Below are 18,971 nucleotides of genomic sequence, written 5' to 3'. Positions count from 1 at the left end.
AAAAGAGCTTGTTTTTTTTTATGTCTTTATATTTATCTTGCTCCTTCTTGCGTGTTTCAATCCCCCAAGAGCTCTTTTCATATGGTGTTTCGAGATATGTATGGTGATCTGATTGGAGAGCTGAGTGTATGTATGATGGTAGGATGGTGGCATGTATTTGATAGCACCGGTATTGATATGAAGAAAGGGTTGAAAGCTGTGGATGGAGATGGAGATGGAGATGGAGACGGAGATGGAGATGGAGATGTTTGTTGATATCAATTAACTTTAGTTGGAACTTTAAGTTTCCCCCAATCACCCTGTTACCTCTGTCTTTGATAGGTACCGAATACTCTTAGACTTGTCCGACCTTCTGTACTTCGGGTAGTATCGATATCAAACCTTGGAAGTGAGTGCATTACTTTGTTTATTTTGCTCAGCCACCATATATATGCTAGATTGGTTGATGACGGGGTCGGCAGGAAGGATAAAGAAAAGTTACTTTATGCCGAAATGATATCGATGCTTGAATACCGATATAGCTTTCATCCAGAGTTTGTTGATCTCTCAAACCTGTTTGATTTTTTTTGATTCGTGAGGGAGAATCGTTGAACACATTCAATAAAGGACCTCCATAATAATAAGTCTCTGTAGGCTCTCAATTTTCAAAGAATGCGGTGTAGATTGTCATCACGAGTTACAAGTTACAATAGGTGAACAGATAGAGCTGACTGACTACCTACCGGTATGTATCTAGTACGTGAATATCAATCATATCAAACCACTCCGGCTTCTATGTATCATGAAGGCCAGCTGCTATCTGCAACTACCTACATATAACTGTAATGATCATATGAATCTAAACAACACTGACGCACATGAATATTCTGCATAATCTTTCCTCATCAATAGCTGATCAATCCTCTCAAGTCATACCTGCCCAGAAGAATATCATACCATCCTATCCTATCCATCCGCAAACAAGAGGGGAAAGTTCAACGGGTGGTGTCCGTGCCACTACTCCTATCAATTTAGGGAATTTAGAGAATCTAGGGTAATCATCGTCATTCTACCTAGTTCAGGGGTTAAGCTTTGTAGGAACACGACGGTTCATACAAACGGGAGATAGGTAATGAATGCCACTCAGTGTCTATATCATAATATCAAAAAGAAATCGAGAAATGTAACCATACAGAGATATCAGACTCGAGGCAAAACGGGGCGATTAATCAGAGCGAGCTTTCGCTCCATACTTCTAAATTGGTATCAATTATCTCTCTAGCTTTCTATCTATTTCTTAAGACTTATATTGTTGCTTCAGTAACTTTGCTATCGTTGTCAATTGGATATTGCTCGTCCCCTCGTAAATAGAACCAATCATCGAATCTCTCCACATCTTCTCCGCAATTCCTTCACGAACAAATCCCATTCCTATGATAAAATTTAGTATGGAGTCAGAACCATAAACGTGAAATATTTAACTTACCACCCATCCATTGAACCGCCAATCCACTCACACGTTGGGCGACTTGCGAAGCAAAAAGCTTAGCCATAGCTGCATCTTGAACAAAGTTCTCACCCGCTTCCTTCTTGCGAGCAGCGTTGTAGACTAAAGCGCGAGCGGCGGCAATTTCTGTATAAGATTGTGCGATTTGATGTTGCATACCCTGGAAATCCCCAACTAATTGTCCGAATTGCTTTCGGTCATTCCATACGTATCTGTTGAAATTGATTAGTCTTTGAGAACGCCTCAGAAAATACTAATCATACTTACTTAGTAGCGTTTTCGAATGCTCCCAAAGCGAGTCCAGTCATTTGTGCGGCGATTCCAATACGGCCTTCATTCAGTAGAGCAATGGCATACTTGTATCCATGTCCCTCTTCCCCCAAGAGATTTTCTCTAGGAATTTCCACATCATCAAAGTTGAGAACACAAGTGCTGCTAGCTTTGATACCAAGCTTCTTTTCCTTCTTAGCAATAGAGAACCCCTTCATTCCCTTCTCGACAACGAAAGCGGAGATTCCCTTGTAACCTTTACTATGATCAAGGTTTGCAAAGACAATAAAGAATTCTGCTTCCATAGAGTTGGTGATCCACATCTTGCTTCCAGAAATCGTATATCCTGAATCCGTTTTGGTAGCTTTTGTGGCAAGCGCAAAAGCATCGGATCCAGACACTGGCTCGGACAAACAGAATGATCCAATAGTATTCGTAGCCAATTTTGGCAACCACTTGTTCTTCAACTCCTTGCTCGCATATTTGATAACCGCAGTATTGACCAAAGTATTATGCACATCCACCAATACACTCACACTTGGATCGACTCTTGCCAGTTCCTCAATTCCCACAATCGCTGCCGTAAAGTTCATTCCTGCACCACCATACTCTTCAGGTATTTCGATTCCCATAAGTCCTTGTTCAAATAGCTGTTCCACAACCGCAGGGTCCATACTCTCAGCCTCATCCATGTCTCGTACTTTTGGCGCGATGATATCGTTCGCAAATTTAGAAACAGATTCCGACATAGCCAGTTCAATTTCAGAAAGATGTGTTATAGGAGTTGGAGGAATGTCGGTTATGTCGATGGCATCTGAACGAAGGCGAGAGGTGGCGGAAAGAGGACGGGCGCTGCGCTGATGTTAGACTGGTAGGAATGACGGGAATGAAATGAGAAATCACATACTGTTGGTATATTCTACTCTGTCTAGCAAGTCTTATTGCAGGTCTTGCAGGAGACGCAGATGCACCAGCTCTTCTCACCACCGGTGCTAACGCTTTAACAATTGAGGCCATTGTTCTTTCTTCCTTTACTATGTCAACTGGGTACTGAAAAATGTTAAAATTTGTTGTGAAGAGTTCTGAGAAAACAATAAGAGGTTTTGTAAGTCAAAGAGCAGTCCTGAAGTATTTTAAAGGAGAGGCAATTGCGATTCGTGAAACTTAGTCGTTATTGTTCACGGAGAAAGGAAACAGCTCGGCTTAAGATATCCTCGGTTGTTGGGCCGGTGGGCTTGGCAAGCGATGCATCCCCCCAGATTCCCAAATCTCCGAAAGCAGCTCTCATCATTTTGACAATGCGAACGCGATTGACAAGTCCATGACTCGTTTCGATAATCATCGGAGCTTGTAGAACTCTTACAATCAAAACCATACCTCCGCGAGCTCCGTTCACATCAATTTTCGGGGGTTTCAGTGCCTTCGCAACCAAAGCTATGACCTTTATTAACCAATTAACACATGCAAAATGCGGGGTGACTAGGGAACTTAAACCACCCCACGGCACCCTTATCAGCCGTCGACGACCCGACTACTATCCGATCTGTATCTGGTCCGTATTCGTTCTAATGTACCTACTAGGTAATTCATTGCACTGTCCAAGGACACCAAATTTAAGAATAATTAGCCACTGATGTTCATGTAAAGTCAATGCATCTAGGCGATGAAGTTGTATTCTCCCTGTTAAGAGCTATGATAACATAGCCAAATATTACTGTAACTTTTGGCTGTGCTTCTGATATTTCAATATCAAACAACAATTTCCATCAATAAATTTCAAAAATCTCAATACAAATCAGAAAGCAGATCTTTCATATATTGACGCCATGGTCCCTCCACATGCGCATATCGGCCATGTCCCAACGTCTAGGTATCATTTAAAACGCCATGGCACCTCCGCTCAGTACCGAAAATCCATGTAGATAAGTCATCAAATTCAAAGCACATTTCATTTCCAATTTCCAAATTTGGTCGTGAAGTCGATCATTACGCTATTGTGCCGTATGTTTAATCGTCTTTCTTCTCCACCTTTGGTAATAAGAACCAGCAAAGCATCATGACAACAAAGAGACCTAAAGCGATAGGATGCAAGACGAAATTGCCAAAGGATTGAGCCAAAACTCCGGTAGTGAAAGGAGCAATGGCACCACCAGAACTACCAAGAGCACTGATGACACTCATTCCACTGACTTGATATTTGCGAGGGATGATGCGAGTGAAGACGTAGGCGGCACATGGGTAGACGGGGCCGAGAAGGAGACCGACGATAGAAACCGCAACAGCGTCTCCAATGACATTAGGGACACCCCAAACGATTCCTTCGAAAGCAGCTGATAGAATCACAACGATAACCACAAACTTCCTTTCGCCAATCTTGTGCCCGATGGGAGATAGCAAGAAACGACCGACTGTGATACCACCCCAGAAACCAGAAGTAACATATCCAGCATTGTTATTGGCACCTCTGACTTGTTGCAAGAAGTAGACAACCCATCCGGAGATAGAAACTTCCGCACCTTGATAGGAGAAAATGAAAATGGCTCCAATCAATACAGCTGGTAATTTAGCAGCTTTCAACATTTCCCCTAACTCCTTCTTTGCACTGAACTTTGGTTTGCTCCCTGGTTGAGTCAAGTTGAGCAATACCTTTTCATTTGGATCCTCGTAGTCCCAAAAAGCCCATCCGGCAAATACTAGATTGGCAACCATCATTCCGAGCGGAATAAAGTAGTAACGACTCCATGAAATGCCAGATGAAACGAGTGCAGTAGCTACCAATGGAGCAATGATACCCCCAAGTCCGTAGGAACCATGCATGAAGCCCAACATTTTAGTACCATTATCAAGGTTGGCCGCGAAAACGTTTGACAACGACAAGTTGATTGCCATGCCAAATCCGATGAATAAGAATGCCAGAACAACGACTGGGAATGGAGGATTGGGAACGATCATCACATAGCCAATAACCATGAGGCCTTCAGCAAACATAATAGATTTGGCTCTTCCAAATCGAGATCTGATAGCATCTATGAAAAAGGCTGCCGAAATATAGCCTATTGCCTGCGTGATAAATATGAGAGATACAAGTCTTTCTTGAATGCCATATGCTCTCAAGTCTGGTCAGTAATGGTCATATTTTCTTGTGAATAGATGCACATACATGATCATCTTTGGAATCAACGGTCCAGCTGCAGCATCACTCAAACCATTGCCAAAGTTCAACAAACAGGTCGCAGCCATTCTGTATCTATTCTTGGGAGGGTTGGAGAAGCTTTGAACGATGTATTCCGGTTCGTTGTTTGGAGTTTGTGGTCGACTCTCCTCCAGAGCGCTTGGGGTTGTTGAACTCTGCCAACCTGGAGTTGTCCATCCCGATCCAGGTTCCGCTCCAGGTGTGGTATTACCAGATGCAGATGGTCGGTTGACATTTGATCCCCATTGTAAGTTATCGAGTTCAATTGCATGAGGTTGTTGGGCTGTGTGATATGTTCTGGTAACTGATTTCTGAGGGGGGGCAATGGGTTCATTGTTCGCTGTCGTACCAGCAGCAACACGTTCATTGTTGGCCGATACGACGTCGAAGATTGAAGAGAAATGAGCAGCCATTATGACTGTGATGAAATTATGTATGCCAAATAAGGCAATCAGATTATATGACAGTGATTTGGAATATGTGATTGTGTATATACCTAGTATGTATCGATGGTTGAGGTGACAGATGGTAGGAAAATCAAGAAAGGGAAGGGAGAGCTCAATGATATATGCAAACAATTTGTATTTGAACTGATGAGGCAGTTGAATGTATGTTTGGAGAGTGGTCTGGTGGTCATCCGAAGTAATTACTAATGACGAAAACTACCTAGTAGTCCCTAGAGACTAAAAATGATATTCGCCATACTAATTATGAAATTTGCGGCTTGAGGCACACTAAAATCACTAGATCAGGACCGGTGAGAAGGCTAAAGGCTTAAAATAAGGGTTTAGGGAGTTGGGGGAGAACACTAGCCCCATACCAAGCAGGATCTCCGCCAAATGTGGAGAAATTCAACAGGTTTTGGATCCGTGATAAGAGTTTGATTATCGTAATTGGATCTCGATATATTCTGGAATGCATCTGGATAAATGGGAATACTTCGGACAATGCACGTCATGCACTCATGTAAGCATCTTGAAAGCATTCTGAAAAAGTTTTAACGTATAGGGAGGGCTTCGAGAATAGATTCAGCGGAGTTGCCCAATACGATCTTGAGTCATAAATTTATGTCTCCAGCTTCTGGAGCTTTTTCTATATACTGTATGTGTGTCTCGAGGGTCAGGGCTTGTTTTCGGCTAAGTTTCCTATGGACTACAGAGTACAGTATGGAGAACGTGGTCACGGATAATAATAATTCCGAACCCCGCCAAAGAAAAATTATTCCCAAGTACCTTAATTTCACGAATCCTTGGACTTTCCACAGAAGTCAATCGACAAGCCTAGAACTACTTTCTTGAACCTCAATTCTTAAAATCAATTCAGGTTTCACCACATTGTATTTGATAATGGGTAAACCAAAGCGTAATGTCTTTGCGGCCGCCGAAGAAACTTCTACCCCTCCAGATACACTGACAGAGACGCAATCGATTGCTCGTGTTATCAAGGCTGAAGGAAACAGCTTGTATTCTTGCACTCTCACTGACAATTCAACTATTCTTGTCGAATTACCTTCTCGATTTCGTAATACAATTTGGATCAAACGTGGTGGTTATGTATTGATCGACACGAAAGATGCAAATGTGAGAGAGAATAAGATCGGTGGTGAAATTATCAATGTCGTTCGGGATGAACACATTTGGCGAAAGGAAGCTTACTGGTAGGTCTTCATATCTTACACGACTCGGCTCGGTTTTCTGATATCTCAACAGGCCCAAGGAATTTCCAAAAAGTTCTGCATATATAGAGGATTCGGATGAAGAGGAATCGACTGTAGGCAAAATGCCACCATCAGACTCGGACGAAGAGTGATATAACTACTATCCGATATTGTACAAGATACCGAAAGGATTGGGATGAGAAGCAATTTTGCTCACGCCTGATTAAGAAGCTTTCTTTTCGACAGCCCCTTGGCCTTTGGGTGCAACAAAATCAAGCCTGGTTCCCCACCATACACCCGCCACGGTGATAAACATAATACCAACTACCACCAACGAGCTTCTATTAGTACTTGGGTATACATTCCATGCCCATTCCTGCGCCCCCCATAAAACATATTGAAGGATTGGGTGCATGCCACTACGCCAAAGTAAGAAGGGGGTGACCCATGCAAGATAGGCATAGAATTGGTAGTGCAAGGATCGTGCGAAGAGCATACCAATTGTGGTAGCAGTCAGGATGGTTGTCATGATATAGTTTGGTGATATCGTATGCGAGCAGGCGTGCAGTCTTTTTCCCAGTGGTTCCTCCAATCTCAGCGCACTTCGAATCAAGTCCATAATTGGCCTTTCCGCTGGCTTGAGCCATCTAGTCAATGCGAACAGAGCCAAAGTACTGATATGTCCTACCAATAGAGTTATAGAAAATTCCTTACTCAGAAATTTTTCTTCCCCCAAAAATCTCCAATTGACTGTCCATTTAAAAAAGAATACCCTTGAAAACTCAAAAGCTCTACTCAAATAACCAATTGCATTTGTTGGGAGGAAGGAAAGTGCAATCACAACTTGCAATTGTGCCATAAGCCATGCCTGCTTGAGTGCTCCTTGTACTCCTTTTGTCAAGAATAACATTATTCCAATAGAGGGTAATGCCAGTAATAATGACATCTTAATTCCCAGACCCCAACTATATGCCATGCTCCCAATTGTCCATAATCGGCGCTGGAAGAAGTAGATCGCAACCCATAGGAAGAAAACCGCGAAACCATCATTAAATAGCCGAAGCACAAATATGCTATGTAATCGTTTCGAGAGGACGAGCATTGGAAGTATATAATGCGGTGCCTAGATTTCAAATCGAAAATCAGTTCATGTTCTCCCATTCTTGTCCCCCAAATTCATATCCACCTATTGAACCCTACCTTAGCTCTCTTGTAACAAGCCAAAACCACCCCCAAAGTCCCCAGATACAAAACCCCAAATATGCGCTGCGCAACCAGTATATCACGTCCATGATCAGTAATCCACCATAACGCATAGTATATCCATACATGTGCGGCAGGGTATACCAATGGACCGGTTCCACCTTTGATCTTGGTGTAATCGCGCTCGCCGGAGTCGTATTGGCTGATTTGTTCCATGTAGGCTTTCCAGTCTATTTCTGTATCTGGGGAGAGGGTTAACGACGGATAAAGGAGGGGGGCATGAGAGAGAAAGAGAAAGAGAAGAGAAAGAAGGAAAAACATACAGGGAATGAAATATATTATAGCACTGCAGAGAAACGCTTCAAACAGGAGGATGAGCGCAGGAACATAGCGTGAGAGCCAGTGTTCGCCCATTGCTAATTGTTTGAGCTGGAGGTAGACATTCGCGGTTAGGGGAATGGTAGCCTTGTCCTCCTTTTTCGAAGCTGGCGGGGCGGGAGCCATGGTTGTAAAAGTATAGATGTGTGCCGCGGAATATTGGATTGGAAATTCGCAAAGGAATGACAGAAATGGTAAATACAAGGAGAGAAACGAGTAAGAATTAGAAGATTGGATGGGAGGATACAATGAGTGTGAGAAATTCGCGCGCAGTGTTACGTAGCTCTGGAAAATTAAGCTTTCGGTAGTGTTCCGTGGATGCTGGCAATGATTACAGGGGTATTTTGGTGGAGCGAAGTCACTAGAAATGAACAATGAGTACTTGTTGTTTACACTTCTCACTCATGATGTCAAGTGATTGGATGATTAGGTATTTCCCAACATCAGAAATGGACTTGTGATAGTTTCGACGTCTTTGATCCATCAATGTCCCGTTTGACTGACTCTTTAACAATCCCTCTATTTTAGATTGCACGAAATACACACAGCTGTCCGAATTTGAGCCTTTCAGACTGGATTCAGGTATTCCCTTGTTTTGAAAGTTTATTGAAGTTTCTCTTCTCGTTCTGCTTTGGTATACCTTTCAATCTCAATCGCGAATGGTCCAGCGTCCGCGTTCGAGATGAAAAATGAGAAACGATAGTACTACTGTAAGGGTGCGAGGTCATCAAAACTTTTCACCCGATATCAAGTGCTAGACGGATATGAGTGTAGCACATTAATCAGAGCTTAATGTCCAGCTTCAAGGCTACAGAGTGACGGTAGCCTGTAGCCAGAGTTGGCCTCTAATCAATGCTATATCAAGTGATATTATTCTCCTTTCTAGTCATCTATGTGTGCAAGAAGGCCAAAATAGAAAGAGCGTTGAGGGGCCAGTAATGCGGAGATAGGTGCTGTTCCTTACTTTGGATATCAGAGATACAAATCGAGGCAAGCGTCTGGGCTTCGGTCAAATGAAGCTGAAATCAGATACTCATCCAACTAACTACAGTCGTATCTATGTCAGTCTCCACCCTAGATTCCAGTCCGACTCAGTTTGTATATTCAAACCACATCCTACTGCAAGTAAACACAAGTTTCTTCATCGTGCTGCATACATCCTACATATGAGTCTCTCCAAGACGAGACAAGGAGGTTCGAACAACTGCTCATCGATACCTCTTCTTATATTGTTTATATTTATCTTACAGTATCAGGCCGTCGTGTCGGTTTGGTAGTACTGTATCATAAACATCAGACATCATTCATAAATTCAGATATCATCAACTTTTTGCTTGCAATCTAGCACCTCGATTGTTAAGCCACAGTCATACTTTCAGACCCTCCCGTCCGTTCTCTTGCGATCTGAACTTCACGGCCACCGAAGTGCGAATTCCACATCTAAAGCCATAGTGTATTTTTGTTCCCATCTATACTATCCTTGAAATCTGACGTCTATCTCATTTTTTCTCCTTCAGCTTTCTCGTCTTGTGTGTGACACCTCTATACCTCCCAATGGCTTGATCCAGTGTCACACATTTAACAATCACAAAATACTGAAATCAGAAGACTACTCTAAAAATCGTAATCAGCTGTAGAGGGGATATTGTCTCATACTCACAATTTACTCATGGCCCCACTTACAGTCTGAAAAAAAAGGAAAAAGTTTGACTGGCTGAACTCATTTGTCTCCTTCTTCCGCACCCCAATCTTCTACACTGCCTTTTTACAAGAAACTAGATACCGTATGATGAGTGGGAATCCTCACACAATTCACTTCTACCCCGTTTTTCTCTCTTTCACATGATCTAGCTTAGTCTATTCCCTCTTTACCTCATGCTTATATGCTTACTTCTTACAGAAGCAAAAATCCTATAAAAAGCGTTGTTAAAGTCCATACATTCACTTATACCTCACATCCCCTCCCCTTGTGGTTTGAAAATATTGAGACAATTTGAGTAGCTGAGTCTAGTCTACTTCCTCTTTTCAAGCTTCTACAACACCTACTACCCAACAACAACCTCCACCACTACACCTCTACATACCTTTTTTCTATAAATTGAGTTACAAAACAATAGTTTAGTGGCGAGATATATCTACATCAACTTCATTTCTCTCGTGAGAAAGCTATTTTTTACTTCTATCTTTACAAAGTAATTTCGCGACAATTTATTCGTCTTTTGAATCTCAAAAGTGAGAAGTGCGGTTCTTTGCGGCTTCGTCATGAGTCTATAGCATGCGTTAGGCAACACCACTTTATTCATACCTTTACATGGTGAGTATATTTTACTTGGAGGGCTATGGTCAACCCTACCTTCACATTCCTCTTTGTCAGGGTCAGAGCTTGCAAGCTCCTTTGATCATGTTCTTTTGACCGTTGGCCAAAGTTCCTGAATATCTGCCGTTGGCCCTTGGCATAAAATCTTACCTTTGCTGCAACACACTATTTTAGCTCTCTCTTTAATTCTAAATAGAGGCTGATATTCTTTCTAAAAGCACAAATCAGTATTCTACAACCACCTAGCCTGAGTTGATCTTCCTACTGATGACGTACGACACTCACTCCTCAACTTCCTTCATCTAGACCCATCCGGCATCTTATCTCACAACAGGCCAGTTTCTTCACTTGCCACTTTGATTCTCTCACTTCCAGTCTCCAGCTTTTTAGCATTGACTTCTACTTTGATAATCATCGACAAATCTTGCCGCCATTACATATCCTCGCTTTCATTTCAACCTTTGGTTCCTCAATCTCAAATTCACTTGATTCGCTTTCTGGCTTTTTGCAGTTTGCAACTTTGACAACCTGGCTCTTCCTTTTCAAAGTCTGGCTTTCTCGTACAATACTTCAAAAAGAAATTCGACCATTGTTTCGAAAGCATTAAGTCGATATTATGTCGTCCAGTGAGGAAGAAAACTTCGACAACTATCTAGACGGATGGTATGGTGATGAACATGTTGAAGCCGACAGAGATCAGGATTTTGATATTGAGAATCCTTTGACACCCTCTCAAGTTCAACGACCGGCAAACTATTTTACCCCGCCCCAACCACAACGCCGAATGCCTGTGCAACTTCCTACAGTCCACACGCGTGATTCAGAGGTTCGTCGAGAGCCTTCACAAGCGCCTGCGCCTCCCATTTCATCAAGTACTCCAGTTCCCCAAGAACCTTCAAGCACAGAGATTAGCGGCAGCCCAGATCAAGAAAATGCGCTTTCAAGCCCAGAGGCTAGTGGTAGCCCAAATGAAGAAAATGCCCCTTCAACTTTCCAGGAGCAAAGAAACCAATCAGCCGTTCTGCAAAGTCCTTCCATGTCAAATAACAGCGTGCAAGATATTCCGAGACCAACAGTTGAATCTGATATCGAAGATAGCTCACCAATAAATAGCCAGCATGCAGATGGAACAAGCGCTGACTTAATGGCAAGTATCGAGTCACCAGACGTCGAAATTGAGGAAGATTCCCAGGCCACTCTTGACCATGGCAGAAGCCAAGTGGTTGCAGACGATTTGTACGATGCGACTCCTCAAAGATCTATTCACGCACCCCCAAGAAAGTCCTACAAGAATCGCAAATCTATTTTCGGTACGCCACATAATTCCGGTATTCGATCCACCAGAACTTTCAGTAATCTTCAGGCCCCAAAAGAACCACGTCACCAGAGACAAGCAGAAGTAGTTGCAATTGAATCCGACTCTGACGACGATTGCATTATTATAATGAGTAGGCCAGCACGTCCCGGAAAGCCAAGGATAAACAATCCGCCTCCTGTTATAAAGAATGAGCCAGTCTCTGATTCGACGACCAATATCAGCATACCAAAGATAGTCAGTGTTAGCCCTGACAAGAGCGTGGCGCCCGAAGATTTTGATAGAGAACCAAGCCCTACCGAAGAAGAAATGATCGCAGCTCAAGCATCAATTCTTTGCTCAACTATACGTCGAACTCAGTCCGAAGATGAAGACTCTCCCGAACCGATAAGAGATGGTAGAAAGAGACGCAGGGAGAGCGTGACGTATCCCGAGTATCAAGCAGATATTGATAATGCTATGCAAGTCGATGAAGATGACAATGATTGGATGAATGACCAAGAAGATGAAGGCGACGATTCACAAGAGGAATATGAGAACCTTGTGAAATTACGAAATGCTTTGACCAAGGACCTAAATAAACGCATTCTCGGTTTTACTGAAAGGGCTGAGCTTATCAGGGTCACTCATACTCTTGCAAAGTTGGATCGCCTAAAGACTGCTAAAGCTAGAGTTGTTGAGGACGAGGACGAAGAAGATGGCGAAGAATCACTGTTCGTCCCTGAAGAAAGGCATCGAAGATTCCAAAATGTTGCGGATAATGACGAAGGTCCATCTTCAAGATCTGCCGACAGATTTGAAGATATTTTTGATGATGATGCAGGCCTTGCTAGTATGCTTCAGGAAGAGTTTGAAGATGACCCATCTAAAAAGCAAAAGCCCAAGAGAAAACGTCAAGCCCCAGCCAAGAATGCTCGAGAATTTCAAGCCAGGGAACAAGCAAAACTTCTTGAGAAAGAAAAGGCAAAGTTGCAAAAGCAAAAGGCTAGTGGTGGTAGTGGTAAAGGTGGGAAGACTAAAGCCGGACGAAAAGGCAAAGGCAGGGGCAAGGAAACAGAGAAGAAGTCCAAAAAGGGGGCTGTAAAAGTCGACAAAAATATGAAAGAGGCTCGTTTCATGGGAAAACGTGGAGGACAAGATGATATTGGACAATTGATTTTGGATAATCTAATGAATTCCGATGCGATCGGAGATCGTCTGCAAGATCCTATCTTCAATTGTGCTCCCGAACCTGACCTTGGCGGAACCCGAAACAAAGCCACCCAACTTCAACAGCTGTTCGCCAATATTCCTGAAGGCAGTAGTAAGACTAAGGGAAAATCTGACAAAGCAAAACTTTTGCAAGCTTCTCGAAGTTTTGGTTATGCACAAGTCAAAGCTGTTGATGGAAAATGGCTTGTCAAGGGAATGAAATCGACTTTGTACCATCATCAGTTGCTCGGAGCACAGTGGATGGTTTCTAGAGAATTGAGTTCTGAACCTCCTCATGGTGGTCTACTTGCCGATTCAATGGGTCTTGGTAAGACTGTGCAAACTCTGGCTTGCATGGTTGGCAATCCACCCACTGATGAAGATAGAAAGCGCGGAGTAACGGCAACATTGATCGTTGTTCCATCTTCAGTCATCTCCCAATGGTTAGAAGAAATCCGGAACCATGTCCACGAAAAAGCATTCCCAAAGGTGATGCAGTACAAGGCATCAATGAATATTCCCGAAGCTGTCCTCAAAGATTTAGACATAGTCGTTACTTCTTACACAGAAGTTATGAAGCAATTTCCTTTCCCCGACCGTAAGGGCCGAGAAGATATTGCTAGGTATGGGTATAAAAAATGGTGGAAAAACGCACACGACCAACTTGGTGACCTTCATAAGATCAATTGGCGTAGAGTCGTTCTCGACGAAGCTCATGCAATTAAAAACAACTCTGCCAGGACAAGTTTGGCTTGCCAAAATCTGAAGAGCGTTTATCGGTGGTGTTTGACTGGTACTCCCCTTCTGAATAGGCTCGAAGAGTAAGTGGAATTTGCCCAAATTCTTACATTTGATTGTTAGAATTCTTTTTGAACAATGGGATGGCCTCTGGCGATCAGTGGCCGAACCAGCCCTTCCATTGTTCAATTCAATTTGAGACAATCAGAAGCTGAAGTTTAATCTAGGCTTTTCCCGTACCTTCGATTTCTCAAAGCTAATTATGCAATGGATTGGAGGACTTTTCAACAATATTTTTGTAATCCTGACGCTGACGATTGTAATAATCGTATTACAACTCTTCTAAGTTATGCTATGATGCGTCGTACTATGAAGACTACGATCCTCAATCGACCAATCATTACTCTCCCTAAGCCCCACCCTGTTATGCAACAGCTCAATTTCTCCCGAGAAGAGAGGATTATTTATCGAATTGTAAGTGTTCCATGTGGTTTGGGACATTCAAAAACTGACTTTGCTACTATAGACCGAGAACCGCTTTCGGGCAAACCTTAATGTGTTTCTGGCCAACGGCACTGCTCAACGAGCCTATGGAGTCTTCTTCGTTCAACTACTTCGTCTTAGACAATGTACTTCTCACCCTTTTATGCTTGAACGCACGATGAGAGAGTCCTGGACTACCGAAGACGTTGAGCGGCTTCGCAAGGAGCTTGGAAAATTCAAGGACTCGAACGTAGCGTTCTACGAGCAATGCAAACTTTGGGTTACTGAAAGTGAAGAAGAAAGAGCGGAAGCTATAGCTAGAGGCGAAAAAGGAGCCGAAGCTATTCCTTTCGGACTTTCCAAATTTGGTGAAAGCTTCAAATTTGATAGTGCTTTGGATTCGCTTAATGAAGCAGAGCTTTATACTCGGATTACCTGTCATCTTTGCTCAGATGTTCCAAATGAGCCTGTTATTACTGATGTAGGCTGAAAAACTCAAAAGAATCTGTATCAATACTAACATCTTCCAGTGCTCACACATCTTCTGTCAGAGTTGTTTGACCAATCATCTACACTCGCAGATTCACTTGTCTGATGGCGATGATACGGCAAGAACTATTTCAACTCACCTTCTGAAGAATTCTAATAACAAGTACTAGTTCAACGTTTGTCCAAAATGTGACATAATCTTCTCCAATGCCTTACCCTATAAAGATCTCGAAATTCCTGACGATGACGGCATGGACTCTGGCCACAACCAAGCTCAAGAATCTGAAAGCTCATCTAGGTCAAGCAAGCGCCGTAAAACCAACAACGATAATTCTCGTCGTCCACATGGAATTAAAAGCAAAGGTTTGGATGCGCTTGATTTTGAACCCTTGACCAAAGATAATACTTGGGTCACGAGATCAGATTATGATCCTAAATTTCCTTTAATTCCAAGTGCAAAGACTACGGCGTTGAAAGCTTTGCTTTTGAAAGGTTTTGAAGAGGCTCCTGATGATAAGGTACGTTAATCCAAATAACACCCCATTTTCGACTTTTGAATGTCCAAATAAAAACTAAACAAGCAAACCCCTTGCCAGGTCGTTATTTATGTCCAATTTCGTACGCTAGCCCGTATCATCGGCCGCATGTGCAAAGCTGAAGGCTGGGGCTTTCTATACCTCACCGGTGACGCCTCACTCGAACATCGAAGTAAAGCCATCAAAGAATTTCGAAACCGCGACGACATTCAAATCCTAATCGCCGGTCTCAAATGCGGTGGTCTCGGTCTCAATTTTCCCTTTGCGAATCGCTGCATCTCGCTTGATCTCTGGTGGAATCACGCCGTCGAACAACAAGCCTTCGGACGCATCTTCCGCATTGGCCAAAATAAAGAAACGTGGATGACGAGACTCGTGGTGGCAAACTCGGTTGATATGCGTCTGTTGGGAATGCAGAATTGGAAATTGAAAGCGTGTGAGAAGGCGATTGATAATAATGGGTTGAGTGGTGCGAGTGGGAGTGCGGGGGGAACGTTGAATTTATCTCAGTTATCGAGGTTGTTTGGATTTTTGAAGACGGATGAGGATAATAATTTATTGAGAATTGAACCGGATTATGAGGATGGGGAGGATGCGATGGATGTGGAGGAGGGTGGTGCTTAGGGTAGGGGGAAGCGGATGAGGAGGTGGATTGGGAGGTTGTGGGGGTGGGGGTGGTGATGGTGATTGATTTGGGGGCGAATTAATATTCTTTGAAGCTTTTGGAGGCTTAATAAGTTGGGAAGCTAAGAGTTGAATGAGAGGCCATTATTTTTCTTTTTGCCAGAGGAGTTTATGGGTGCGAGATGGGAAAGCTATTATTATCATTGAGTGGTCTTAGGAAGGAATTTCAAGCGGGCGTTTTATTGATTGGCGAAAACTGAGGGGGGTGAGCGAAGGAAGGAGAGATTTCTCTTGGGGGGTTTATTCTTCAAAATACATACATACATACATACATACATATATTCTAATATCCAATACTCAATATTAAATATTCGAATAGAACCTTTAAGTTACCTACCTACCTACCGATATCGGATTTCTAAATCATCAATTTGATTCTAAACATTCGATATTCAATATCTCATTTCGTATTGAACTTTCGAGGGTTATTGTTTGGGTTTTAGTTGGAGAGTGGGAATAGGGAGTAGAGATTTTGATTCAGGATAGTCTGAGTGGTAGGGGGGTTTATGAGGTTTGTTTGGGGGTGGGAATTCGGGATTGTGGATTGGGGATTGGGGATTGAGAGGAGGGAGGGTATTTAATATATTCTATTGTTCTATTATTCTATTATTCATGTTTATTTCCGTTTCACATCCTCATTGACATTTCTTCTTCTTGATTTCTTCCTTTTGAAAAATAGTGATCGAGATGGAGATGGAGGGGTATCCATCTACTTATTAGTCTCTTCTCCCTTTGCTCTTTCCCAGTTCTTCATATTAGTTTCTTTCATCTTCTTTTGCTGAACGTTATTCTATCTCTGCTTTACAATTATCACTTTACTTTATCTAGTTTTCCTACTTTCCCACTTTCTTATTTTGCAACCTAGTTATATAGCTATCTACATATCAGATTACTCAAAACTCTCAACTCTCATTCACAAATTCACAAATTCACAATGCATTTGAAGAGAACCATCATCTTCCTACATACACACATATACTACACACCGCCAAACCTCATTTAGAAGAAATCGCGCCATCTAGAGAGAGGGGGGTAGTAGAGGTCCTCAAAAGACTCAATCCCCAGTCTCTAGTGCACATAAATCCCGAATCAAACATCACTGATCCAAAAAAATATCATTGTAAAAGGATGGTATTTAGTCTATGAGATAGATTTTAGATCTTAGGTTTATTTACTTATTTACTTCTATGTGTGTGAGGGATTTCTTTTCTATAGTTCTATTTACTTATATGCACGTCTGCAAGTCTATCTGCTGGCCTATTTGCTTGCTTGCTTGCTTGCTTGCTTGCCTGCCTGCTATATCATTCTATGGGGGTCGAATGTACAGTAAGTACAATTAGTTGAAAAACGCTGGGATATCAAAAATAGCATATGGTATCATGCATATTTCAACTCCATTTCCATCTCCTTTAATCCCATTTAGTCCCAATCCATCCCAATCTCTACCAAATTTCAACTCCTGCCCCCCTCACAACAACCACCACCCCACCACCGCTCCTAAAATCCCGAATCCCCATCCACCCAATACCACCACTCTCCCCGCCTCACTCTTCTCCGGCACATTCCCCGTGGCCGCCCCTCCCAAATACCAACTCCCAATATCCGTCAACTGTCCATCCTGATCCAGCATCGTCGCATTATATCCCACATTACTGACGCTGCTCCTAAACGATCCGAAATACGAGTAGCGATCTACGTATGGAAGACGATCGAAATATTCTGCAGAGGTGTTGAAGAAATCTTGGGTGGTGGGGAGGGGTTGGTCGTTTAGGGCGTATTCGGTGAGCCAGATGGATGTGTTGGGGTAGCTTTTTGGGGAGGGGAGTGTTAGTTTGTGTGTTTGGGTTTGTGTGGTGGATGGTGGGTAGAGATATGATAGGATAGCATTGGAAAAGTATGAAAAAGGAGAAAGTCAAGATAGAGAGTAACTGAGACAAGAGGGGCAACCAAAAAAGAAAAGAAAAACTCACGTCCCACGTATCTCCCCCATAAAACTCGCCAATCCCTCAAAATTCCCATACCAATGCAACGGAATGAAATCCACCGTGCAATTCGTTCCCGCAGCCGCACAGGCACTGAAAAAATTACTCAGCCAAGTGATTCCCCTCGGAGAACCCGTTACTGCAGGCGCCCCCGCCTTAATACCCATTGCACGCAGTGGTTCAACTTGGCTGATCCAATTTGCAGCAGCGACCGAGGGGGAGATTGCCGATCCGCCCGTCGAGGAAGTACCATCTGGTTCGTTGTAGGTGAGAACGTGGGTGATGTTGCGGCCGGTGGATACGAGTGATTTCATATCGGTGAGGAAGGTAGTCGAGGTACCCCATAGCATAGGGACGAATTCAAATTCTTCTTGCGTGGTATTGGAGTAGGCGGGAGAGGCGGCAATGCCATAGTTGTAGTACCATGAGAGATCGGAACCGGGTTGTACCCAGATTTGGTTGTCGTTGGGATATTTGGAATTAGGAACGAAGACGAGACCTCGTTTGGATGATGGACTGACCTCAGCGGCATAAACGCTGGTTATATAGCTTATGGTTGCTAGGAGAAGAGTGGTGATGAGATGCATGGTGATGGTTATGTGGTTATCGGATGATTTGATCCGGTATGATTGAGTATATATGTTTGACTGTCGTTCAATTGACCGTTGACCGTCCTTCAAATTGAAGTATTAAATATAAATATTAAGATGATTGAAATAAAAAGAATACTGTATTATCCTGAATGATAATGATAAAATCTATAACCTGAAGAAACCCAAGATATCTTCACAATGCACCTTCTTGCTAGGTTCAAAACAAGGCACAGATAGACACCAAGTTTATCAAATGAATGTAGAAATGAAGAAGATTCGACAACAAATCTATTCGTCTTTGCAACAACACAAGTGAATATGAGCAGAAAAGAGAAGAGAGGAAAGAAGTAGAACAAGAAGGAGAGATAAAAAGACAAAAGATAGCAAGAAATACCTACAGGCCATCTATACCATAAGGTAGTATTCTACTATCTCCAGCTGAAAAGCGAGCTATCT

General features: G+C 42.8%; 6 protein-coding genes across 6 annotated transcripts; 2 read left to right on the top strand and 4 right to left on the bottom strand.

Annotated features, from left to right (window-relative positions):
- Positions 1 to 1,196: 1,196 nt before the first annotated feature.
- EAF01_006379 (uncharacterized protein) lies at positions 1,197 to 3,089 on the bottom strand. Its single transcript, XM_038914633.1, has 4 exons — positions 2,664 to 3,089; positions 1,754 to 2,608; positions 1,466 to 1,698; positions 1,197 to 1,410 (listed from the first exon to the last, which is right to left on the bottom strand). The coding sequence occupies exons 1-4, from the start codon at positions 2,771 to 2,773 to the stop codon at positions 1,277 to 1,279; spliced, it is 1,332 nt and encodes a 443-aa protein (XP_038769588.1). The 5' UTR covers positions 2,774 to 3,089; the 3' UTR covers positions 1,197 to 1,276.
- Positions 3,090 to 3,763: 674 nt separating this feature from the next.
- EAF01_006378 (uncharacterized protein) lies at positions 3,764 to 5,362 on the bottom strand (the record flags this gene model as incomplete). Its single annotated transcript, XM_038914632.1, has 2 exons — positions 3,764 to 4,865; positions 4,917 to 5,362. The coding sequence occupies 2 exons, from the start codon at positions 5,360 to 5,362 to the stop codon at positions 3,764 to 3,766; spliced, it is 1,548 nt and encodes a 515-aa protein (XP_038769587.1).
- A 933-nt stretch (positions 5,363 to 6,295) lies between these two features.
- On the top strand, positions 6,296 to 6,758 carry EAF01_006377 (uncharacterized protein; the record flags this gene model as incomplete). The annotated part of the gene is made up of 2 exons (XM_038914631.1): positions 6,296 to 6,606; positions 6,659 to 6,758. 2 exons carry the CDS (start codon positions 6,296 to 6,298, stop codon positions 6,756 to 6,758), a joined length of 411 nt encoding a protein of 136 aa, XP_038769586.1.
- A 71-nt stretch (positions 6,759 to 6,829) lies between these two features.
- On the bottom strand, positions 6,830 to 8,313 carry EAF01_006376 (uncharacterized protein; the record flags this gene model as incomplete). The annotated part of the gene is made up of 3 exons (XM_038914630.1): positions 6,830 to 7,729; positions 7,807 to 8,051; positions 8,133 to 8,313. The coding sequence occupies 3 exons, from the start codon at positions 8,311 to 8,313 to the stop codon at positions 6,830 to 6,832; spliced, it is 1,326 nt and encodes a 441-aa protein (XP_038769585.1).
- A 2,807-nt stretch (positions 8,314 to 11,120) lies between these two features.
- On the top strand, positions 11,121 to 15,880 carry EAF01_006375 (uncharacterized protein; the record flags this gene model as incomplete). Its single annotated transcript, XM_038914629.1, has 6 exons — positions 11,121 to 13,831; positions 13,976 to 14,222; positions 14,275 to 14,712; positions 14,762 to 14,839; positions 14,891 to 15,238; positions 15,317 to 15,880. The coding sequence occupies 6 exons, from the start codon at positions 11,121 to 11,123 to the stop codon at positions 15,878 to 15,880; spliced, it is 4,386 nt and encodes a 1,461-aa protein (XP_038769584.1).
- A 1,528-nt stretch (positions 15,881 to 17,408) lies between these two features.
- On the bottom strand, positions 17,409 to 18,509 carry EAF01_006374 (uncharacterized protein; the record flags this gene model as incomplete). The annotated part of the gene is made up of 2 exons (XM_038914628.1): positions 17,409 to 17,748; positions 17,911 to 18,509. The coding sequence occupies 2 exons, from the start codon at positions 18,507 to 18,509 to the stop codon at positions 17,409 to 17,411; spliced, it is 939 nt and encodes a 312-aa protein (XP_038769583.1).
- Between the last annotated feature and the right edge of the window lie 462 nt (positions 18,510 to 18,971).

The sequence above is a fragment of the Botrytis porri genome, assembly GCF_014898465.1.
Source record: "Botrytis porri strain MUCL 3234 chromosome Unknown BPOR_008, whole genome shotgun sequence".
In the NCBI taxonomy this organism is placed as follows: domain Eukaryota; kingdom Fungi; phylum Ascomycota; class Leotiomycetes; order Helotiales; family Sclerotiniaceae; genus Botrytis; species Botrytis porri.
This window is presented reverse-complemented; position numbering and strand designations above follow the sequence as displayed.

Bases quoted from the DNA above. Each gene is read 5' to 3' on its own strand.
- EAF01_006379 (XM_038914633.1), bottom strand. From the start codon at position 2,773: ATGGCCTCAATTGTTAAAGCGTTAGCACCGGTGGTGAGAAGAGCTGGT. The intron at 2,609-2,663 runs GTATGTGATTTC...ACATCAGCGCAG, and splicing joins CAGAGTAGAATATACCAACA to CGCCCGTCCTCTTTCCGCCA. The intron at 1,411-1,465 runs GTAAGTTAAATA...ATTTTATCATAG, and splicing joins GGCGGTTCAATGGATGGGTG to GAATGGGATTTGTTCGTGAA.